We start from the raw sequence: 26,675 nt of genomic DNA on the forward strand, positions 1-26,675 counted from the left end.
TTGAAGGTAAACATATTCATATATGGTCAATGATTGGTCAACAAATATGTATTTTGTAAATAATTAATTAATGTATTTATCATAAACCATACCTGCCGCAATAGAAACACCCCCCACAGCTGATACTAGCAGCCCCTTGACACTCGCGCTTAAATACTTCCGCGCAATGACCTATTTTTTCATCCATTTAATAATCAGTCCGCGGCGCGTGCGCGGTTGACGAGGCGGAATACAGGAGACACGCGATCTCGGAGCGGGCTGCGGCAAAACATTAACCGTTCGCCATGGGCAACCCAAGGCAGCTTGATGTGGCCCTGATCCGAGCAATCATGGACCATCCAGTATTCTACGATAAAAACTCCTGGGGCTACAACGATATCGACGCCAAGGAAAAACTATGGACGGAGATCGCGGCCAATCTAAACCTGGAAGGTGAGAGGCTAACTGGGTCACAGCGACCCAAAGCAACACGCACTACTTGTTTGTTTGCGTCAGTGAAAACATTGCTGTGTCCCACGTGCTTTTAAACACAGCATGTCTGCATGACCCAATATATTTTCCCCTTAACATCAAGATGATGTTGTTACCATGTTGGTTACGCTATAATTGAGACTGGGGGCTTGGCGAGCGGGCAATGTAGGAAGCCACGGCGAGCTGCGTAATAGTAGACACGTCTACAGTCCAAACTGCATTACAGCGAGTTGCATTTTCCAAACAACTCAAAGGTTAACCCCGAAATGACGCATGTCTCGAGGAAACCTGTGAATGAATTTCACATGGACTTGGAAAGACGTAGCAACGCCTATCGATCAAAAGCATGCTAGGAGCAGGTCGGGGCTAATCACGGGGATTGCGGGCACGGCAGTCACGTGACCTGTGTTTGCGTGTCCTCAGCGGGGAATCCCCTCCAGTAATAGCCGGGTCGTGTGCAGCGAGTTAGCCATTGTTTCGTGTAAAATGTTTTATGTTTTGGTGAAGAACTGAATGTGTATTTTTCTGTATAATAAATTGTTCATAACTCGATTTCTTGAAATAACACTGATACACTTTTCAAGCCGTTTACTCGTACTCTAAATAGCAGTTATACATTCGTTTAGTTGTGGGACTGTATTGATTATTGATTCAGATATACATCAAACCCAACAAAACACATTTATATTTCCTTCTCGCCTGCACGTTGGTCATTACAATTTTATTTTTTTCCGGGAATGTTCCAGGTTAAACTTAAACTCCAGCGTCCTGGTTGATTGGGTGGCATTGTGCACCGACAACGACCTCGTCTACGGAGATCCTGGTTCATAAATGTCAAGCACTGAGTTGTCTAGTCAATTTTTTACAGGCCGTCCGACGTATAACTGGAATATTGTTGAGCGTGGCGTTCAGCAGCACACACTACTGTCATATATCGAACTCAAAGGGACAACTAATTTTCGTTCGTAATAACCGCAGTTTGTTATAAGCATATATACAGCATATATAAAATAAATGTGAGGGGCTAGAAAATAATTTCGTTATAAGCGTGTTCGTTATAAACGTAGTTTACTGTACAAACAAACAAATTCAGTGATGTTTATGTTGCAGTCGACGCTTGTCGAGCTCGCTGGAAAAACCTCCGAGACACCTTCGTGAAGAGTCGCAGGAAGAAACCCCAGTTCAGGAGAGTCGGCACCAAGTTTGTGCGACAGACTCGGGTTAACCGATGGCGATACACTGACGAGATGGCGTTCCTTGTCCCCTACCTCAACCTCCGGGACCCCGAGTGAGTAGACCCAACTAATGAGTCGACCCAAGATAGTGAGTAGATCCAAGCTAGTGAGTCGACCCAAGATAGTGAGTAGATCCAAGCTAGTGAGTCGACCTATGATAGTGAGTAGATCCAAGCTAGTGAGTCGACCCAAGATAGTGAGTAGATCCAAGCTAGTGAGTCGATCAAAGATAGTGAGTAGACCCAAGCTAGTGAGTCGACCCAAGATAGTAAGTCGACCCAAGATAGTGAGTAGATCCAAGCTAACGATTAGATCCAAGATAGTGAGTCGATCAAAGATAGTAGGTAGACCCAAGCTAGTGAGTAGACCCAAGATAGTAAGTCGACCCAAGATAGTGAGTAGATCCAAGATAGTGAGTCGACCCAAGATAGTGAGTAGATCCAAGATAGTGAGTCGATCAAAGATAGTGAGTAGACCCAAGATAGTGAGTCGACCCAAGATAGTAAGTCGACCCAAGATAGTGAGTAGATCCAAGCTAACGATTAGATCCAAGATAGTGAGTCGATCAAAGATAGTGAGTAGACCCGAACTAGTGAGTCGACCCAAGATAGTGAGTCGACCAAAGTCGACTCACTCAGTTTATATCACCGTCACCTGGAGGGAAGCCCAGGGAAGCGCATGTCGAGAAGGGTTACTGAAACACCAATGCTCATACTGTGGAGATTCGAATTTGCCACCGGCGGATCCTGACACGACTAGGGGACGTAACACTCCACCTCCATTTTCGATGTTCTAGACTAGTTTGCCACTCTGTTCCCTCAAGTTGGAGTAGAATTAAACTGTTCTTATCCATACATGTCTCCGTCCCTGTTATCAACACCTGTCGCCTGTCTGTCCACACTGTAGTCCCTTTAAACAGGGAAGGAGATTTGTTTGTGGCAGTAAAAATCATTTAAAAAGTTGGTTAGATATGTAAGATTCTTTTTCTCAGAAACAACAAGGCCCAGAGAACTGAAACTGTGTGATTGACTGTTTGATTGACTGTTTGATTGATCGATTGTTGTTTAACGCCGCACTCAGCAATATTCCAGCTATATGACGGCGATCTGTAAATAATCGAGTCTGGACCAGACAATCCAGTGATTGACATCATGAGCATCGATCCACGCAATTGGGATACGATGACATGCATCAACCAAGTCAGCGAGCCTGACCACCCGATCCCGTTAGTCGCCTCTTACGACAAGCATAGTCGCCTTTTACGGCAAGTATGGGTTGCTGAAGACCTATTCTACCCCGGGCTTTATGTGTGTTGAAGATATGTAGGACCAGAGTGTGACTTGAATTTGTTTATGACATCAAACAAACACATTCAGTTCTTTTTTTAAATTATAAAGAAAAAAGTAATTCTATAATCAGGAAAATGACCCAGCATTATCTTGTCAGATTCCATCACCGCTTAGGAGCAGGATGTGTTACACAAGACTGCGTTGAGATTTAATCAGGGCATTTAGCTCAAGAAGTAAGCGTTTTAATGAAATTGAATAGGAACATTTTAAGAATATCACAGTTATCTAGCTGAAGCTTTGTAACGATGATATTAAACACACTCATTCAACCGCCAGCAATTATTGGAGATGTTGCGAAAAAACGGTGTATCACATTTCAGGAACTGTTTTACGAAATGCTGTAATATTTTACATGAATGTTAATTTTGTTTACGGCAATGGTCTAGTGGATGGATGTGCTGATTGGGAGTTTGATTGGATCCCAAGTTATAATTAAAATTTACTCCCTCGTGGCTTCAAAGGGGCGATAGGGTAGCCTAGTAGTTCAAGCGTTTGCTCGTAGCGCTGAAGACCTGGGTTCGATTGCCAACACAGAGCTACAGATAAAATATAAAAAAATATTCAAAACCCAATTACTTTCAATTAACTTGCGTACACATACGCATGCATTAAATGAAAAACTCAAATGTATAAAAACAGCACGCGTAAATACCCAATGAAGCTTTTTCAACATGGGTACAAAGGAGCTTATTTCCGAAACACAATTTACTTTACGAGCTAATTTACTTTCCGAGTCAAGCCTATATATTTCGAACAGTTATATACATCTAAAACATTATTTCATTTTTTTAATTCTTAAAATGTTCACTAATTTTGGGAACAACCCAATAGAGCGATGAATAGATGAGTGAAAACATATTGGTTACCCAATGAAAAATGTAATAACCCAATTAAAATAGAAACTCTGGAGTAAAAACTCAATTGCTCAAAAAGTTATCTGGAGCTCTGTCAACATGATAGTTTTTAATCCTTGAAAGGTATCTCCGATCGCCAGTAAAGGCTTTCAGAGCTAAGGTAGTTTCACATGAAGGGATACACTATCGGTTTAAAAAATACGTGCATGTCATTTAATGTGAGTGTCCGACATGTTCACTATGTTGCTGTATTTTTTTATCTACATATGTTTTTTTTTTATGATTTTCTGTTTAGGAAAGCTGACGACGCCATAACTGATGACACAGAGTTCGAAATAACAACCAACGACTTCAAGGATGACGGAGGGCAGGATGAGCACGGGGATGCGCAGGATGGGGAAGAGGAAAGGGAGACAATCCGGGTGGCAAGTCGGAAAAGAGGCAGACCAAGTAATCAGACCAGCACGCGGCCATCTTGTTCATTCCACGACCCGGATGAACCCACGGAGGACAGGCCAACGAAGGTGTACCATAAGCCAATGCTGGCAGCTCCCCAGGAGATGGACGACGTTGAGTCCTTTTTCTTCAGCATGGGTCAAAGCGTCCGTAGTCTGCCGAAACATTTACAGAGTCGGGTGAAGATGAGGGTTTGCCAGGTCGTGACTGAAGCGGAGATGGAGTTCCACACTCCAACTGTTGCAGTTTACAGCGCCGAGCAGACGCTTGATGTCAAACCTGTCATAGACCTGTACCAGACCTCATGAGGGAGCTTCACACACACAGGTCAACATGGCGGCTATCGATACGCGGTACCCGGATGTGTTTCGGGAGAGACGTTTGGATCATGTACGTTTAGATGGTCATCGCCTAAAGATACCCGGATTTACGCCCGGAAAGAGGTTTGGATGACAGAGTCTTCATATTGGTCTGTCAGTGAAGGTTGAGGTCATACTTTTCAATATGGCGGTCGTCGATTCATAGTACCCGGATGTACAGTCGGGATCGAGATTGGATGATTCAGGATAGTTAAAATGGCAGCCGTCGGTAGACGTTATCCGGATGAACGACAGGGATGGAGATTTGAATGATATAGGTTGTTATTTTGTGTGTATTCAAAACGTGTGCACATGTATGTTCGGAACAGATGATGGGTCAACGGTGGTGGACTGAGGATAGCCTCCAGATGCTGTGGCACAGCCTCTCGATCATGCGGCGTAGCAGTCCTGGGGTCCGCTTCACAAAGCGAGCTTAGTGCTACGATTGACGTAAGTGGATGTAGAAGTATGGGACTTATGGTCGTCTCAGCGCTAAGATCGCTTTGTGGAACATGGTGGGTTTCGCAGAGCGAGCATCGTGCTGCGATTGCCGTAACTCGCATATGTTCATCGATGAATGATAGTCGCAGTACCGTGCGATCGCTTTGTGAAGAACCCCCTCTCCTATTCTGTGATGTGATAGAATCCTTGATCCTTCAGTCGCCAATATGGTTACACAAACGGACCTCTGTCGTACAAAATATAGGGTTACATTCTTCTGCCAGTGACACTGCGGGTACTATTAACTCCGGAACATACAGTGACATTTCATTTTCCTATTTTCCTTGTAGATGCGTGCGTCATGCAGCGCTCTCAATAATACATTATTGCCCAGGTTGTGTGTTGGAATATGGCGTTATTATCTAATCTTTCTTTTCGTTCCCCTGAAGTATCAGCTTGGTGGCGATGACACTTGTTTTGTATGTGTCCATATATAAACGATTTAAGGAGTCCAGACGGCCAGTTTGTGGAGTGTTTTCGTGAGTGAGTGAGTTGGGTTTAAAACCGCTTTTAACAGTATTCCAGTTATATCGCGGCGTGTCAGCTTAATGTGGGAGGAAAGCCCGAAGTGATGCAGGTCTCAGACGTTTACCACTTCGGTGAAACCCACGAGCACGGGTATGGTGCTGACAAACCTAGAAACATAATCGGGGCGAACCGGGATTCGAACCCACAATCATAGGTTTCTGGCGTTCCCAAGGGACGCAACTCTGCACAGCGAATCGCGGCGCCTTAGACGACTGGGCCACCCGTGCCCCCTCCAAGTGTTGGCAACGTCCTTGGTAATGTGGGACGGAGACGTGAATAGCAGACTTCCATTGGAAATATGTATCTCGGTGTGATTATGTTGTGTAATTAACAATGTGAATGGCGGGTGTTACACGTGTATATACACAGAACTAATTTGAATAAATAATATATTTTGTACCAGGTTGTTTGTGCCAATAGTTACACCTTTTTGTTTTCCAGCTGATCCTGTACCATTTGGGATTCTGTTTGTTTTACTTGTGCTGAAACCCATGAAGATCCGGTGGAGAATAGGTCTTCAGCAACCCATGCTTGTCGTAAGGGGCGACTAACGGGATCGGGTGGTCAAGCTCGATGCATGTCGTCGATCCCAATTGCGAAGATCGATGCTCATGATGTCAATCACTGGATTGATTGGTCCAGACTCGGATTATTTACAGACCGCCGTCATATAGCTGGAATATTACTGTGTCCGGCGTTAAAAAACGTCAAACTTGGGAGAGATATGACAATCGGTATTGGGAGATAAGGTGCAGATAATCGACGTTCAAATTATGAGTGAGTGAGTGAGTATGGTTTTACGCCGCTTTTAGCAATATTCCAGCAATATCACGGCGGGGGACACCAGAAATGGGCTTCACACATTGTACCCATGTCGGGAATCGAACCCGGGTCTTCGGCGTGACGAGCGAACGCTTTAACCACTAGGCTACCCGACCGCCCTCAAATTATGAGAAAATGCGGGAAAGGCCAAATTATTTCCACCCCCACCCCCCAAAGACTTGTCCGACATTTCCGAGGTCGGATTCCATTCAGGGAGTTATTTTTAAAATACGGGTAAATATGTTTAGAGTTTTGTACATTTTATCACATTATGTTGATAATGCATTTGAGAAAATAACATCTACCACTCGTATATTTCTTAAATATTGTTAAATGAATATACAACAGATAGAATTCAGTTCTTGCATTCTACAAGTTATATCTGTGTTCACAAAACTATTCACCCCTATAACAACTACACAAAACAATACAATACACAACGTACTTATGTTACAGTCAATGTGTGAAATGAATGAAATTTTCACTTGGGCAATTTACAAACGCAAAACTATTTCAGTTAGTTTACAAATATTTTTCAGTTAGATTGCCGATCATTTTCAGCCACTGGGTGATGAAAAAGAGTATAAAAATGTTTGGAATTCGTTATCATAACATAATAAATTGCAAAATAATGGCACAATAACTGAACTATTTGGGCATTTTATAAATTGCCTTAGTGAAAATGTAATTCGTTTTACACATTGCCTGTAGTGAGTGAGTTTAGTTTAACGCCGCTTTTAACAGTATTCCTGTTATATCGCGGCGTGTCAGCTTAATGTGGGAAGAAAGCCCGAAGTGTTGCAGGTCACAGACGTTTACCACTTCGGTGAAACCCACGAGCACGGGTATGGTGCTGACAAATCTAGAAACATAATCGGGGCGAACCGGGATTCGAACCCACAATCATAGGTTTCTGGCGTCCCCAAGGGACGCAACCCTGCGCAGCGAATCGCGGCGCCTTAGACGACTGGGCCACCTGTGCCCCCACACATTGCCTGTAACATACATTTATACTATAGATTGGTGCGTTTTAGAATCCTAGTGTCTCCCCGATTATGAAATCAACGCGGAGAACGTCTTTGACATGGATTACTTTGGTATTTCTTCCCAACTGAGGCTATGGTGTGAGTAAATACGGTCAAGCAGCGTTAAACCACAAGTCCCTCACTCACTCGAACCGACAGACTGGTGCAGGCGTATGACATTGCTAATGCCAGCGATGTTGACTGCTACAGTGAAGTCGACTAACTCCGCTCCTGTTCATCTTCCAAAGGCAAGGTAGTTAACTGACTGTAAAAGTCCAGTTTCCACCCTTGCCGAACTAGGCTTGAATTATTTTGGCTGGACTAACGAGTTTATGCATAGTCCAATCAAAATCGCGTTATGAAATCGACACCCGGTTCGTAAACTGCCGTGCAGATTTCGGTCGATTGTAGGATTTGCAAATCATGTGTAGTGTCAAACTAATCGTCAACAGATATTTTCCAAATGTATTTCATCTTTTTTAATCAAGGTGCTCACGTGATTTGATGCATTTTGCGAAGTAAAACCCTTTTTGATGACAATATAGATGAGATCGTCTTCACTGGGTGACGCCATTTTAATTGAAGCAATGCAAGTTTGTTTGTTTGTTTTATGTTTAACGTCGCACTCAGCAATATTCCAGCTATAGTCGAGTCTGGCCAGACAGTCAAGTGGTTGACAACATGAGCATCGATCCACGCAATTGGGATCGATGACATGTATCTACCAAGTCTGCGAGCCTGACTACCCGATCCCGTAAGTCACCTTTTACGGCAAGCATTGGTTGCTGAAGACCCGTTCTACCCCGGATCTTCACGGGCCTGCAAATGCAACTGATGCGAGAGGTGGAATCTGATTGGTCAATAGAAGGGACATAACTCATAACAGCAACTGTTGGCGCTACGGTCGAGCCTAGTTCGGCAAGTGCGGAAAGTTACCTCCCTTGCCTCGGCAAGATGGCCACTGTTATGTTAATAACAACATGACCGCACAGCAAACAAGGAAGATTACTACAAATCATGTTTATTCCTTTTAACACTACAGGCCTCACACCTTCAAGAGAGACTGTTCCATGGCGCCCCTGTCTTGATGTAGTCAGATGTACCTTCTAGATATCTTAATTACTTACAAACATGGATACCACTTGCAAATAACATTTTATACTATACTCACCGCCGAAAGAAATGCGAACCATAGAAACATATAGAGAAGTATGTACGTTAAGAAGAGGTGTTTCCAACGTGTACCAATCTTTTAACGACAAAAGTAATAATCAGTCAAGTGTTACGACAGAGTGTCCTCAGCGATCCCAGTTGCTTGGATCGATGCTCATGATGTCACTCACTGGATTGTCTGGTCCAGATTCGATCGTCATGTAGCTGGAATATTGCTGAGTGCGGCGTTAAACAACAAACCAAAACCTTATTTTTTATTACTATATGCTGTGATTTCCAAACTGTACACGCTAATTCTGAACGAGACAAATGGTGCATCTCGAGGCATGGATCTATGACGTCACACGTGACGCCTTCAGGAGCGTCGGTTCACAGAATATACCAGTATGTTTGTTTGTGCATCGAACCATAATATCTCTTGAATATTGGAAAGTCTTCAAATATCAACCATGTATGGTATTCGCGTTTCTTTTGGAGGTGAGTATTATCAACAGTACTCTATCGCAAGTGTATTGCCACATAACTTAATTTAATGTTTATTGTCCATTTAAAGCTGTTTTTTTCATAAAGGTGTACATGTGTCATCCATTGTTTATTTAGCGCATTACCATCAAGAAATTAATATGAAATATGTACCTTTTTAAGAAACAAGTATGCACCATGGTTGTGTGTAATTTGGGCAATCGATAACTGTTTGATCGATATACAACAAAATTTGAACGAGCGGGAAACAATGAATGACTTGAATGTCCCGAGGTTTGACCTTCAATAGTTCGCCATGTACTCGTATAAAATGTGAAGGAAAAACAATGTATGACAAACAAAGACGATCTTGTCAAAACATGGAGCTCAGTTACAGAGGTGTTGCGTTACTTTTAGCATTATGCCAGTCACGTGACAGTCTGGGGACACTATTGTACCCATGCTGGAACCAAAACCGGGGATTCGGCGTGACGAGCTAATGCTTTAACCGTTGGACTACCCCACCGCTCCGACGAAACTACCAATCAGCTGTTAATGTCTGCTTACCCACCGACCCTGGGCTGTGAGTATATATGTATTTTCAAGTCTTCCTCAGATTACGTTGTTATGATTAGGTCAAAATAGAAATTAAATTACCTTTATATCAGCAGCTTCAGAAATAGTTCGCCCAAACCTGTAGACGATACAGTTACATAGATACATAACGCCATTATCAGGATCAAGCTACCTTATGTACTCCATCTACATCTTCATATCACCATGACGACACCCTGTTAGTCCGGAAACCACGCCCCCCGGGTGTATGACCTTACTGAGTGACCTTAATCCGGACACTTGTTAATCCGGACGGTTTCAATAATTACGCACCGTCCGGATTGACAGGGTTTTACTTTCAAAGCAACCGGTCAAAGTACATGTGATGTGTCCTGGGTATACGTAATGACGCCCCTGTGTTGTATAGTCACGTTGCCAACTTCAATCGTCCGGATTGCGATTGGTCAGAATAACGGGGGTCCGGACAAACGAGAGTTCAGAATAGCGGGGTCCGGACAAACGAGATTTCACTGTATATACTAAGACAACAGATTCTGTGTAACACGCAGTTTCATTAAACTGACGGTTGTGCCTGTGATTCGTTGCGACATTTTCAGAGAAACAGGAATTACCCTTGCGGTCACCGTTGCCGGTCTATCGGTGTTGAGAATTTAAAAGATAGAAGAAAATACAGCAAAGACCTTTTTCTGAAACAGATAGGATACTCTCAACTCAGGCGAACGATTGAGTGGGGAAAAAAACTTCGTTATCGTTGAGAGGGACGGTTATAACGGAGTGGTGTAGACGGGGAGAACACAAAACATACAGACGGCCTAACTATCTCCACACCGCCGCTATCGTCAGTCAGAGACACGTGGCCTGCTCACAGTTTTCTATTGTTGCGCTGACGTCAATCGTCACGCTGGTGCATTTCAAATTGAAAGAGGCAACTGGGTCATTGATGGTTATGTAACTTAGTTTGGTAGTTAATTTAATTTCGAATCAGATAAAATTACCCTTTCTTTGACTCTACATGTTCAAACACGCCGATATTGACAAACATTTATGTTCTTGAATAAAAGACAATATGAGCATGCAACCCATTTGAAAATAGACCCGTTGCGATCTATCAGTGTTACGTGACGAATTAAAACCAAAAAAGCAGGCACAGACGAAAACAGGCTATCACGAAATGTTTGACACAGCCTAGTTTAGATCCGAGGTTTGACGTGTATGTACAGCGATCAAACAGGCCCCTCCACAGTCAAACACTGTCTTTACAACTGTGCTGCGTCTGTGTTTCTTATTGCGGGGTTTGTTGTGCAAAATGTCTGCATCAAACAGTTTATGAACGTAAAAAACTCAATCTTTAAATAGTCCACAATACACTCATGACACACTCTCCAGAGCACGTGTGCACGTGCAATGTCGTCGCAATTCCCGCCCACATATTGTGTCGCTCACTGAGATCGTCACGTGATCCTTATCTGACGAAAGTACACAATGTCAAGGTCAGTTGATGTCTTCGATCACAACTTCCGGTGGTTTCCCCGACAAGTCCCACGGCGCGTCCCTGAACTCAGTCCGGTCGATTCGCTCATTACCTGAAACAGACGTTCATTTTAACATTAGACCGATATCAGTGTTGTACAGAAATATTTTAATAAGTCATGAACGAGGAGTGTCTACGCCGAATTTAGCAATAGTCCACTGATACTTCCCAAATAAGACACAACTGGGTTTTTTAAACCATAAAATCGCTATAAATTTGTTGTACAATACAATGCGACAATCGGCATCACACATTGCTCTAATATGATATATACAATTGGGGCGCAAGTGGTTGTGAATGGGTCGCAAAGAGTTTGGGGAGAAAAAAACAAATGGACAACGTCCCCCTTGGGTGAACACATTTGTTTACTGGATGTTCTAAAAAGGTGTGTGTTGTGGGTGAATACACACACACTAACACACACACACACACTAACACACACAAAACACACACAAAACACACACACACTAACACACACACGCGGACGCACGCACGTACGCACACACACACACACACGGACATTCAACTCAACAGTTGACGAACCTTCAAGTGTACCCAGATACTTTGTACTGACTTTACCTATGATTTACCGTGTATGGTGCATGTTACAATATATTCATGTTTGAACACCACGCTCGAACTATTTGTAAGTCATGCATTTTAAAACATGTTCATCAGCGTATTTATATATCTTTCATGCATAACACAAATTCCCCCTCTTTTTACCCCAGAGCCTCACATCGCAAAACCTATCGTTTACAACACAAACACATCAACAAGACGAAAGTGTGTTTATGTATGCGTAAACTCGGGCAACGTTGAAAGAATTGATTGATGTTTTCAGCAAGAAATGTGATTTGTTTAACGCAAATGTGCGAAACGCTTAAGCGAATGTATTTCAAATTACACAGATTGTTAGCAGTTGGTAAACATTATCTATTACACAACATTTCACCTATGATGGGGAAGTAATAATCTCTTTGATGATTGCAGGAGGTACGCTCATCGTCAGGTTTTGTATTGCTGGGCAGTTTTTGAAGCAAGTATCTGAGAAAATGCCCTAAGAATGTCTCCCTTTGGCACTTCCTATGAATCATGTCGCTCCCATTGACCCGCGATGTCATAAACGGCAAACGTTGCGCATAAAACAACAGTTGTTTATTTGATGTCAAAACGTTTGGTGCCGGATCGTTGTTAAAGAGGGTTGCTTCCTTAGATTCTGTTCTCGCGTCACCTATCGCTCCTCCTTATTGTACTTCTCATGTTTACACTTGTGTGATGATGAATGGTTGATTTACTGGTATGCTGATTGATATTCAATGGTTGAATATATAGTGTATTAACTCGGATACAATATATCGATATATGGTCGTTATATGGTCTCTGATTAACATGACAAATAGTCAGTGGTTGAGTATATAGTGTAATAACACGTCTAATAGTTGATGGTTGAATATATAGTCTATTAATAACTAATGACTAATAGCCATTGAGACACGTGAAGATCCGGGTAGAGAATAGGTCTTCAGCAACCCATGCGTGTCGTATGAAGCGTCTAACAGGATCGGGTGGTTAGGCTCGCTGACTTGGTTGATGCATGTCATCGTATCCTAATTGCGTAGATCGATGCTCGTGATGTCAGTCACTAGATTGTCTGGTCCAGGCTCGAGAATTTAGAGACCGCTGTCATATAGCTGGAATATTGCTGAGTGCGGCGTTAAAAAAAACAATCAATTAATCAAACATATATTCAAAAAGTTTCATCTCTCTCGGCCGTGTTGTGTCAGAGAATAAATAACATGACTAACAGTCAACGGTGGAATATACAGTATGTTAACAAGACGAATAGAAAAACGATAACACGAAGAGAAAACCCAGCAGAATAGTGTAGTCGTGAGCGAACTGTAGGACGTATCTCAGAGAGACAGAATATCAGAATGCTTTGTCGCGACTATTATCTCGTACAACAAGTCATACAGAATCTCATACGTAGGTAGTGAGACAGATTATCAGAATACTTTGTCGCGACTGTGACCTCGTACAGCAACTCATACAGCATCTCATACGAAGGTAGTGAGACAGAATATCAGAATACTTTGTCGCGACTGTGATCTCGTACAGCAACTCATACAGCATCTCATACGAAGGTAGTGAGACAGAATATCAGAATACTTTGTCGCGACTGTGACCTCGTACAGCAACTCATACAGCATCTCATACGAAGGTAGTGAGACAGAATATCAGAATCCTTTGTCGCGACTGTGATCTCGTACAGCAACTCATACAGAATCTCATACGAAGGTAGAGAGACAGAATATCAGAATACTTTGTCGCGACTGTGATCTCGTACAGCAACTCATGCAGAATCTCATACGAAGGTAGAGAGACAGAATATCAGAATACTTTGTCGCGACTGTGATCTCGTACAGCAACTCATACAGAATCTCATACGAAGGTAGTGAGACAGAATATCAGAATACTTTGTCGCGACTGTGATCTCGTACAGCAACTCATACAGAATCTCATACGAAGGTAGAGAGACAGAATATCAGAATACTTTGTCGCGACTGTGACCTCGTACAGCATCTCATACAGCGTCTCATACGAAGGTAGAGAGACAGAACATCAGAATACTTTGTCGCAACTGTGACCTCGTACAGCATCTCATACAGCGTCTCATACGAAGGTAGAGAGACAGAATATCAGAATACTTTGTCGCGACTGTGACCTCGTACAGCATCTCATACAGCGTCTCATACGAAGGTAGAGAGGCAGAATATCAGAATACTTTGTCGCAACTGTGACCTCGTACAGCATCTCATGCAACATCTCATACGAAGGTAGAGAGACAGAATATCAGAATCCTTTGTCGCGACTGTGATCTCGTACAGCAACTTATACAACATCTCATACGAAGGTAGAGAGACAGAATATCAGAATACTTTGTCGCGACTGTGACCTCGTACAGCAACTCATACAGAATCTCATACGAAGGTATTGAGACAGAATATCAGAATACTTTGTCGCAACTGGGATCTCATACAGAAACTCATACAACATCTCGCGCAGCAATTCCTACAGCATCTCCTCCAGCAACCCCTACAACATCTCGTACAGAAACTCGCACATTAATTCGTAAAACACCTCGTACAACATCTCCTACAGCAACTCCTATAACATCTCGTACAGCATATCGTACAGCAACTAATACAGCATCTTGTACAACATTCCCTACAGAATCCCGTACAGCAACTCCTAGAGAATATCGTACAGCAACTCCTACAGAATATCGTACAACAACTCCTACAGAATATCGTACAGCAACTCCTACAGAATCTTGTACAACATTCCCTAGAGAATATCGTACAGCAACTCCTACAGAATATCGTACAACAACTCCTACAGACTCTCGTACAGCAACTCCTACAGAATCTCGTACATCAACTCCTACAGAATCTCGTACAATATCTTCTACAGACTCTCGTACAGCAACTCCTATAGAATCTCGTACAATATCTTCTACAGACTCTCGTATAGCATCCCCTACAGAATCTCGTACAATATCTTCTACAGACTCTCGTACAGCAACTCCTACAGAATCTCGTACACTATCTTCTACAGAATCTCGTACAGCAACTCCTACAGAATCTCGTACAATATCTTCTACAGACTCTCGTACAGCAACTCCTACAGAATCTCGTACAATATCTCCTACAGACTCTCGTTCAACAACTCCTACAGAATCTCGTACAATATCTTCTACAGACTCTCGTACAGCAACTCCTACAGAATCTCGTACAATATCTTCTACAGAATCTCGTACAGCAACTCCTACAGAATCTCGTACAGCAACTCCTACAGAATCTCGTACAGCAACTCCTACAGAATCTCGTACAATATCTTCTACAGACTCTCGTACAGCAACTCCTACAGAATCTCGTACAATATCTTCTACAGACTCTCGTACAGCAACTCCTACAGAATCTCGTACAATATCTTCTACAGACTCTCGTACAGCAACTCCTACAGAATCTCGTACAATATCTTCTACAGAATCTCGTACAGCAACTCCTACAGAATCTCGTACAATATCTCCTACATAATCTCGTACAGCAACTCCTACAGAATTTCGTACAATATCTTCTACAGAATCTCGTACAGCAACTCCTACAGAATCTCGTACAATATCTCCTACAGAATCTCGTACAGCAACTCCTACAGAATTTCGTACAATATCTTCTACAGAATCTCGTACAGCAACTCCTACAGAATCTCGTACAATATCTTCTACAGAATCTCGTACAGCAACTCCTACAGAATCTCGTACAATATCTCCTACAGAATCTCGTACAGCAACTCCTACAGAATCTCGTACAATATCTTCTACAGAATCTCGTACAGCAACTCCTACAGAATCTCGTACAATATCTCCTACAGAATCTCGTACAGCAACTCCTACAGAATATCGTACAATATCTTCTACAGAATATCGTACAGCAACTCCTACAGAATCTCGTACAATATCTCCTACATAATCTCGTACAGCAACTCCTACAGAATCTCGTACAATATCTCCTACAGAATCTCGTACAGCAACTCCTACAGAATCTCGGTAGGTAAGTTGCAGCAGCAAGATCATATTATGGGGCAAAACGGATTTGCAGGCATTTTTGCTCAAGTTATATTATTTTGTTTTATTTTGTTCATCACATACTGAAGAACCAGAATTCCATTGAGTCCAATTTTTGGACGCCATGATGGCAGCCATCTTAGATATCAACAAGAGTCATCAGAAAGATGACATATCCCCCCGGCAACTGTCTGTAAAGTAACCACAAGTAAATGTGCAATTCTGTATGTAATGAGGCAACAGTTGAATGTTCTTTAAGAAGCATACATTGTTTACCAACAAAAGATCCACCATGGTCGCATCCATATGAAATGGAAAGTAAAACATGTGTGTTTCTGTGGGTTTTTTTTATGCAAACAAATGACAAATTACAAGAAACAATAACTAAACAAGCCTATAGTCAACGAAGTCATCTATATCCCCAGCCCATTTTAACACGTTATGGTCCCAAACCAGGTAACTGACCAAACATTTCTCTTAGCCCATGTCAAAATAGCTGCAATGGACATTCTAAAATAAACATTTCTAAAAAACCTTAATAACAAATGGCACCAGTTCAGTATGTACTTTGTATATAGTTATGCAATGTTTGGCAAGGAAATATTTAACACTTAATTTGTTATACTCCATAAGTGAACCCACCCTATATGAAAACTTAAATCCAACTTGTTGCCATGGAAACGTAAAAAATAAAAATTTCTAAAAATCCTTAATAGCAAAAGGCACCAGTTCAGTATGTGCCTGGTAGACATGCAAAGTTTTGTAAAAAAGTATTTAACGGTTTTTGAGTTACGCTCCGGAAACGAACACCACCCTTATAGAACCTAAGTCCATCTTGTTACCATGGAAACGTAAAAAATAAAAATTTCTAAAATTCCTAAATAGCAAAAGGCACCAGTTCAGCATGAGTCTGATAGACATGCAAAGTTTGTTAGAAGGTTTTGAATGGGTTTTGAGTTATGCTCCATAAACGAACTCTACCCCATAGAACCTAAGTCCAACTTGTTACCATGGAAACATAAAAAATATAAATTTATAATATCCCTAAATAGTAAAAGGCACCAGTTCAGTATGTGCCTGGTAGACATGCAAAGTTTTGTAAGAAAGTATTTCACGGTTTTTGAGTTACGCTCCGGAAACGAACACCACCCTTATAGAACCTAAGTCCATCTTGTTACCATGGAAACGTAAAAAATAAAAAATTCTAAAATTCCTAAATAGCAAAAGGCACAACTTCAGTATGTGACTGGTGGATATGCCAAGTCTCGATCAAATACACTGAATTGTTTTCGAGTTCTGTCCCTGAAAAGGAAATGATTACGGACGGACAGACGGACGGACAGACAGACTGGCTGATCGCTATGTCCCCCCGCATTATATGCCGGGGGGATAAAAAGCCAACCACAAAGACTAATGCGTCCTTGTGGGAATTTGAAAGTGCACATGCTAAATGTTTATATACATTATGGTGTAGAATTTAAATAAATCAATACAAATAGCAAATCTTAAGCCTACAACAGTTAGGTTGTTGTTAAATAGTTTAAAAATAATAACAATTTTATCATTAGCGTGACGTTCTCAGGGCATTAAGTATCACTGAGCCCAGAGCTCGATGTCCCCGTTCAGTCACAGCTACAGATTGAATTAGGAGTGTATTACACGAGATGCTGACTCTGTAGTAACCATAACGCCACACAATTTCTTCCATCACAAACACGGCGAGTCTTAATGCACGAGTAGACACGTACATCTCAGTTATCGCTGAGCGTTCAGTCTCCGAAACAATAAGTTTATGAGCCAAATCTTCAAGTGTTTCAAGAGAACTATCTCCTTCTATACCAGAAGCAGCAATTCCTCGTGAACAAGTTCTGCGTACACAAATTAACTGTTCCTTTGATTCGAATTGATTCCAAAACATTTGGTTTAAACAAAAAACATAGTTGTTGTTATCACAAATATGTGAGCTATTTACATCGTGGTGTGGGCACATTCTATACCTCCATACCAGGGAGCCCCGTCGCGTCCAGGACGCGTGATTGAAAGGTGTATTTATCTCTTGTTGAAAGTTGGCAGGGGAGCTGTATGATGAGGGGGAATAAATTGGTTGAAATGACTATAGGGCTACCATTGTCCTGGCTCCAGCTAGTTTGATATGCTTGGAGACCTGACTGACTACGGGAGATGAACTCCACGCTACACTAACACATGAAGAGGATGATGGCGATGGGGGTGGATGGAGAGGCTGCTGTGGTCGTTATGGATACAGGGGTCAGAAAATCATAATGATGTTACCTTCTTTATACTCATTGAAACGTTTCAGAGGTCTTCTTGTCCAGGGGTCAGAAAATCATAATAATGTTACCTTCTTTATACTCATTGAAACGTTTTAGAGGTCTTCTTGTCCAGGGGTCAGAAAATCATAATGATGTTACCTTCTTTATACTCATTGAAACGTTTCAGAGGTCTTCTTGTCCAGGGGTCAGAAAATCATAATAATGTTACCTTCTTTATACTCATTGAAACGTTTTAGAGGTCTTCTTGTCCAGGGGTCAGAAAATCATGATAATGTTACCTTCTCTTTACTCATTGAAACGTTTCAGAGGTCTTCTTGTCCAGGGGTCAGAAAATCATAATAATGTTACCTTCTTTATACTCATTGAAAAGTTTCAGAGGTCTTCTTGTCCAGGGGTCAGAAAATCATAATAATGTTACCTTCTTTATGATCATTGAAACGTTTCAGAGGTCTTCTTGTCCAGGGGTCAGAAATAATAATAATGTTACCTTCTTTCTACTCATTGAAACGTTTCAGAGGTCTTCTTGTCCAGGGGTCAGAAAATCATGATAATGTTACCTTCTCTTTACTCATTGAAACGTTTCAGAGGTCTTCTTGTCCAGGGGTCAGAAAATCATAATAATGTTACCTTCTTTATACTCATTGAAACGTTTCAGAGGTCTTCTTGTCCAGGGGTTAGAAAATCATAATAATGCTACCTTCTTTCTACTCATTGAAACGTTTCAGAGGTCTTCTTGTCCAGGGGTCAGAAATAATAATAATGTTACCTTCTTTCTACTCATTGAAACGTTTCAGAGGTCTTCTTGTCCAGGGGTCAGAAATAATAATAATGTTACCTTCTTTCTACTCATTGAAACGTTTCAGAGGTCTTCTTGTCCAGGGGTTAGAAAATCATAATAATGCTACCTTCTTTCTACTCATTGAAACGTTTCAGAGGTCTTCTTGTCCAGGGGTCAGAAATAATAATAATGTTACCTTCTTTCTACTCATTGAAACGTTTCAGAGGTCTTCTTGTCCAGGGGTCAGAAAATCATGATAATGTTACCTTCTCTTTACTCATTGAAACGTTTCAGAGGTCTTCTTGTCCAGGGGTCAGAAAATCATAATAATGTTACCTTCTTTATACTCATTGAAACGTTTCAGGGGTCTTCTTGTCCAGGGGTCAGAAATAATAATAATGTTACCTTCTTTCTACTCATTGAAACGTTTCAGAGGTCTTCTTGTCCAGGGGTCAGAAATAATAATAATGTTACCTCTTTCTACTCATTGAAACGTTTCAGAGGTCTTCTTGTCCAGGGGTCAGAAAATCATGATAATGTTACCTTCTCTTTACTCATTGAAACGTTTCAGAGGTCTTCTTGTCCAGGGGTCAGAAAATCAATATAATGTTACCTTCTTTATACTCATTGAAAAGTTTCAGAGGTCTTCTTGTCCAGGGGTCAGAAAATCATAATAATGTTACCTTCTTTATGATCATTGAAACGTTTCAGAGGTCATCTTGTCCAGGGGTCAGAAAATCATAATAATGTTACCTTCTTTATACTCATTGAAACGTTTCAGAGGTCTTCTTGTCCAGGGGTCAGAAAATCATAATAATGTACCTTCTTTATACTCATTGAAATGTTTCAGAGGTCTTCTTGTCCAGGGGTCAGAAAATCATAATAATGTTACCTTCTTTATACTCATTGAAACGTTTCAGAGGTCTTCTTGTCCAGGGGTCAGAAAATCATAATAATGTGACCTTCTTTATACTCATTGAAACGTTTCAGAGGTCTTCTTGTCCAGTTATCTGAATTGTTCAACATATGCGAGAGCTATAAGGAGAGCCAGGTGTGTTACAGACAGGCGTGGTATGTTTCCATTCACTGACCTTTATTCCGCTACAACAACATATTTTCCTGAGTGAGTGAGTGAGTGAGGTTTAACGCCACTATAAACAGTATCCCAGGGATATCACGGCGAGTGGGGGGAAGGCCCGGCGAGGCGCAGGTCCCAGATATTTACCATGTCACACAAAAAGCATTTGATAAAAGAAAATTGAACTCCTTTAACTCGAAATAACTATATGGTGTCGGCAGAATCCTGAAAGATAGCGGTGTCGTGTATCAGTACCTTCCTTATCTCCTGATTGTGACGACTCATCTGATGAATGTAACGACTCATCTGATGAATGTAACGACTCATCTGATGATTGTGACGACTCATCTGATGAATGTAACGACTCATCTGATGAATGTAACGACTCATCTGATCAATGTTACGACTCATCTGATGAATGAAACGACTTATCTGATGAATGTAACGACTCATCTGATAAATGTAACGACTCATCTGATCAATGTAACGACTCATCTGATCAATGTAACGACTCATCTGATCAATGTAACGACTCATCTGATCAATGTAAGGACTCATCTGATAGTTACCTGCCCTTGGTTAAAAATAGAGAGATTAAACAAAAAATGTCGACGTGGAGGGTTGAAAATGACGCAGACGGGGACCAGAAACATCAAACGTTTGGTGGTCATAATGGCCACCCACCTAACATCTACACATACCCCACATTCAGAGCATCCACCCGGCCCATTTATAAACCATGAGACCCATCTAGGACCATATAATCTCAACAGGGACCCTTACAAATATCAAAGTAGGTTCCATACACAATTTGTTTATTCAAGACCTTGTTTCCTCTAGATGGTGATATCAACTGGGGGTGGATAATAACACAATATTGATTTCACACGGATCGTGTCAGGCATGTCAGTCTCCGGTTCATCTACCTCCTCCCTGTAATCGTCGCTCAGTTGACTGGATGTATTGAAACTAAAACTGTCCTTTTACATATCAAGCTGCGCCGCTAAAGCCTATAGTTTCTCACTTGAGTGATTGTCAGTATACCAGTTACCCTGAATCATCCATGTGAACACGGACGGAAACAAGCGGATTACCGTACAGTTTGTACCCTGACGGACAGACAATGACCGTTGTCCGAGATGGGGACGATACAGCCGGCTCGGTTTACAAGACTGTGTTACTGTCGGGAGCTGGGTAAGACTGAAGTGTGGTTGTTCAATCAACTGATCTTTTGAAGCGACGATGAGTTAGACTGTCAAATATCTGATAAGCAGTATATAAATGACTTGTAATTATCAAGCCCCTGAGTGAGTGAGTGAGTATGGTTTTACGCCGCTTTTAGCAATATTCCAGCAATATCACGGCGGGGGACACCAGAAATGGGCTTTACACATTGTACCCATGTCGAGAATCGAACCCAGGTCATCGGCGTGACGAGCGAACGCTTTAACCACTAGGCTACCCGACCGCCCCTCAAGCCCCTAAGAGGGCGTAAAGTGTGTCGATTCCAGTTTATTGACATATTTGCCAAACATTGGAAAAGTTACTGTTTATCCAACTAATGCTTAGCAGGTATCTTGGACAATATTGAACTTTTAATGTTAGGGAAACATCCAGACAGAGGGGTTTCGTTGTGTGGATGTCGCCTCTGTCACATGACCGTGGACATGGAAATACCTGCCCGAAAAGGAATCATATTGTACGTTGTTTAAGTTCTTTTATATTCGGGGGCACGGGTGGCCCATTCGTCTAAGGCGCCGCGATTCACTGTAAAGAGTTGCTTCCCTTGGGGACGCCAGAAACCTATGATTGTGGGTTCGAATCCCGGTTCGCCCCGATTATGTTTCTAGGTTTGTCAGCACCATACCCGTGCTCGTGGGTTTCACCGAAGTGGTAAACGTCTGAGACCTGCATCACTTCGGGCTTTCCTCCCACATTAAGCTGACACACCGCGATATAACTGGAATACTGTTAAAAGCGGCGTTAAACCCAACTCACTCACTCATTCTTTATAATTCCTAAGTATATTAATCTCAACTATAAAACATGGCCAGTTAAGATCATTCGCTTGATGAAGGTACTGGAATTTGTACCAAAACGTCGCATTGAAAGAAAATGTTGAAAATCAAAGTCAGCTGTCTTCCTTTATACTCCAGTTTCTGTGGTGCTACTTAAAGTGACGATAATTGTATAAAGCAAACTTTTTATTAGTATTAAAGAACCCCCACATCTCGTAATGTCAGAGCTGAAGTGGTTATGAGTATCGCCTGGAGCTAAGATCGGGATGAGAATGGTTTGGGTATGCTTCTTTTGCGTTTGATGAGTTCAACTGAAAGGAAGGGCTCACACCAAACAAAACAAAATGGACTCGGCCTTGAAACGACACCAGGATCATTTCAGTGAGAAGTTGGTAAACCATTTCTTGATTACCGCGACTGAATCAAAATGTACAGCAGCCCCCGACAGTATCGACATCCGCCATCGACCTTTACCATGGACCTCCGACCGTATCTACCTCCGCCATGTACCTTCGCTATCGACCTCCGACAGTCACGACCTCCGCTATCGACCTCCGACCGAATCCACCTCCGCCATCGACCTTCGACCGAATCTACCGCCGCCATCGACCTCCGACCGAATCTACCGCCGCCATCGACCTTCGACCGAATCTACCGCCGCCATCGACCTCCGACCGAATCTACCGCCGCCATCGACCTCCGACCGAATCTACCGCCGCCATCGACCTCCGACAGTAACGACCTCCCCCATCTGGATATCACGTGTCATCAAATCCTCATTCCACGAGATGCACCGAAACAACAAATACAAGATGTAAGATAGTGGCGCAATGTTCCAATCCAACATGTTCTAAAAGGCTCGATCAGGGCTGGTTAACGGGAAGTAACTCGCCCCAATCAGTCATTAAGCGTCATTCGGTAAGGCTGATTCTGTATGCACGTGGAAGCCATATTGCATCGGAAATTGTCAGCGCCAATTAAAACAATTTCAGCACGGGAGTTCCTCTATACGTGACGCAGTACTGCAGCCATGGCGACCCTATGGCGCCACGCCGTATCTCGGCGCGTCTGATCATGTATGCACGTCTAGATCATGCATGTACGTCTTTGGACTATCCGACCGCCTCCGTGGTCTAGTGGTAGAGCGTCCGCCCGGAGAGCACACGGTTCGATCCCCAGCCGCGTCATTCAAAAACACGTCAAAATATGGTACTTGTTGTTCCCTACCTGACGCTCGACATTAAGGGACTAAAACAAGGACTGGACAGCTCGGAGTCAGTATACTGTGTCTGAGTGGGGTAGCCATGTTAAACTGCGGTATGATATATCAGTGGGCGATACGTTCGGCTTTAGTACGGACTAGTACAAGCAGTCACACACAGAATACATAAGTGCAATGGTCTTGGACGCGACGTTAAACCCCATCTCACCTCTTTGGACTATCCTCATTTAAGTCTAACAGTGAAGATCCGGGGTAAAATAGTTCTTCAGCAACCCATGCTTGCCGTAAAAGGCGACTATGGGATCGGGTGGTCAGGCTCGCTGACTTGGTTGATGCAGTTCATCGAACCCAATTATGATGTCCCATTATGTCAATCACTGGTCCAGACTCGATTATTTACAGACCGCCGTCATATAGTTGGAATATTACTGAGTGCGGCGTTAAACAACAAACAAAATCATTTTAGTCGACTGACAGCGGGTACTTGAGACCCACCTTGGACCACACGTGAACCTCTCTCATTAGCATGATAAAGCAGTCCATCTGGACAGAGTACTTCTGGAACAGCCAAGGCTAGGTTCCCAGCCACCAGAAACTTCAATGTAATGGCGAGGGAGATCGTAATCTTGTTTGTTTTTAAACTGACTATGTTTAGGCTGCTTTTGAGAAATCTGCGAACCGGAATGAAAGAATAAACGTTTAATAGACAAGACGGTATCCTGGTTAAATATAGAACTAATTTATCAGTTGTTTGACGTTTGACGTTCGACGCTTCCTGAAACAAGACAGTTACAGATAAATGCGTGTGCGTTTCTTTTGCGGCTCAGTATATATTGTAAAGTTTACACTTTTTTTAATACGATCACCATTTTATTTATTTTCCTATAAAAAAAACGTGAAAAGAGTGATTGAACGGAAAAGTTAAATCTGTGCATCTGCGGTACATAACACTACCGGCATCACAGGCAATTGCGCGCTTCAGGACAAGGATCAAACAGCCATATTGACTTTTTATCATTTTTCTTGGAAAGAAAGAGAGGTAATCTTAGCAGGATTAATGATAGACGAGGGAAAGAATGTAAGCCAAGGAATGATTAGCCGTTCGGATGTGTATGTGTCTGTGTGAAAGTCATTTCCCTGTTTGTTTGTGAATCTGATCGCCCCTGTCGACAGAAGCGCTAGAACAAAGCACAACAGGTGATGACATGCCACAGTGAAAGAGTGCAGTGACGTGATATCGACAAGTAATGTACCAGTGACGAGGTCACGAGGGGAGACCATCTTCTTGATGCCACGTGCCAGAACGATTCGACTCGGCACTTCCTTGCTCTTAGTATAAACATTAAGTGAAGCAACCAGTTCACTGAAACCGATTCCGTTAGTGCGTTTGGTCTTTTTGCTTTACAAGAAAAACATAACAATTTCAACCTTAGTACATTGTCGAGCAGTTGCGGGTAGAAATTCCCATCATGAAATTCTACAATCTACTCTTTTTTTTAAAACTAGTAACATATTTAGAGGAATATGAACTATGCTGTTACAATCGCGACACGCTGTACCCGTAGTCTTATACCCTTTACAATTCTTCTAGAAAGGCAGGGGCGGTGGGGTAGCCTTGTGGCCAACGCGTTCGCTCGTCACGCCTCACCCGCGGGTTCAATTCCTCATGTTGGTACGGGGGCGGTCGGGTAGCCTAGTGGTTAAAGCGTTCGCTCGTCACGCCGAAGACCCGGGTTCGATTCCCAAATGTATGTGCGTGCGTGCGTGCGTGTGCACACACTTTGGGAATCCGAACTACTAAGTGCATGATTTTGCTTGTTGTTTAACGCCGCACTCAGCAATATTCCAACTATATGACGGCGGTCTGTAAATAATCGAGTCTGGACCAGTGATTGACATAATGGGACATCATAATTGGGTTCGATGACATGCATCAACCAAGTCAGCGAGCCTGACCACCCGATCCCGTTAGTCGCCTCTTAGGACAAGTATAATCGCCTTTTACGGCAAGCATGGGTTGCTGAAGACCTATTCTACCCCAGATCTTCACGGGTAGACTTAAATGAGGATAGTCCAAAGAGGTGAGGTGAAATGGGGTTTAACGTCGCGTCCAAGACCATTGCGCTTATATATACTGTGTGTGACTGCTTGTAGTAGTCCGTACTAATGCCGAATATATCGCCCACGTGCGTGCGTGTGTGTGCATGTGTGTGTGAAATAGAGAGGAGGAAAAGAGAGAGCGACACAGAGAGAGCTATTATGAAATTGCATCTCAAAGTTTTGCAGACGACAGTGACGTCATCGGTTGCCATGACGTCACACTCAGATGACATCACTGATCTCTCTGAAACTGGCTAGCTGTACTTTATATACACTCAAGACACTGATTATGTAAGAAATAAACAACGAGGGGAGTTGTTTATCGTACAACAAAACATTGCAGGAGAATAAACAACAAGGGGCGTATAGTGTTTTAAATTACGATAAACAACTCCACCTCGTCGTTCATTTCTTACACCAGATATCAACATTATTTACAACCTCTTTAAAGATGTTTAAATTTACAAGCTTTAACAAATATTTACCAGTATTTAAATAATGATGAATCCCTGAATACAATCCGATGCAGGCAATGTCGGATAAGACCACATAATGAACAGGTGGGTTACATTTAACAGTACAAAGGGAAAATACGCCAAATGGATAATTGACGGCCATAATCTGTACCATTTCTCCCATCACAGATTGTCCTATCACGCTCTCTGCTGGATGTGTTCGGCCATTGCGTTTATTTGCGTTACTCGACTACACCTGAGATGAAAAACACACTACCATCTCAAAAATAACATTATCTCATTTACGACGTCAAGTTGCGAGCGTATGTTCGAATCTCCAGACATGACAGCGCGATAGCACAATGTTTTATCGTGAAAAAAAAAACACGATTTATTTTTCATTGTTCTTTGCAACTGATCGCGAAGTAACCTCATATTTAAGAAATTATTCTAAGTTTTTGATTTTATGGAAGTATAAAATGTGCACACCGGTGTTAACGTTTCTAACTCCATAAACACAAAAGACATATTAAAGATAATTCGTATAGATAAATTCGTCGACAGTAATAACTTCACAGACCTCTTTATTAAAATTACGCATACACAATACCTGCAGACAACAACCGCCTCCGCGGTCTAGTGGTAGAGCGTCCGCCCGGAGAGCGGAAGGTCCGGCGTTCGATCCCCGGCCGCGTCATACCAAAAAGACGTTAAAAGATGGTACTTGTTGTTACCCTGTCTGGCGCTCGGCATTAAGG

At 42.3% G+C, this 26,675-nt stretch overlaps 2 protein-coding genes across 2 annotated transcripts in view; one reads left to right on the plus strand and one right to left on the minus strand.

Annotated features, from left to right (window-relative positions):
* The first annotated feature begins 211 nt into the window (after nt 1-211).
* On the plus strand, nt 212-5,821 carry LOC124152972. The gene is made up of 3 exons (XM_046526064.2): nt 212-432; nt 1,582-1,759; nt 4,205-5,821. Exons 1-3 carry the CDS (start codon nt 285-287, stop codon nt 4,671-4,673), a joined length of 795 nt encoding a protein of 264 aa, XP_046382020.2. The 5' UTR covers nt 212-284; the 3' UTR covers nt 4,674-5,821.
* A 2,772-nt stretch (nt 5,822-8,593) lies between these two features.
* The window catches only part of LOC124152974 (coiled-coil domain-containing protein 1-like), a 43,762-nt gene continuing 25,680 nt past the window's right edge, over nt 8,594-26,675 (minus strand). Inside the window, exon 2 of the mRNA XM_046526065.2 lies at nt 8,594-11,394. Coding sequence (XP_046382021.2) covers nt 11,303-11,394 — 92 coding nt within the window. The 3' untranslated portion in view covers nt 8,594-11,302. The remainder of the gene's footprint in view (nt 11,395-26,675) is intronic.

The sequence above is a fragment of the Haliotis rufescens genome, unplaced genomic scaffold, assembly GCF_023055435.1.
Source record: "Haliotis rufescens isolate VD_foot unplaced genomic scaffold, xgHalRufe1.0.p SCAF_16, whole genome shotgun sequence".
Lineage (NCBI taxonomy): Eukaryota > Metazoa > Mollusca > Gastropoda > Lepetellida > Haliotidae > Haliotis > Haliotis rufescens.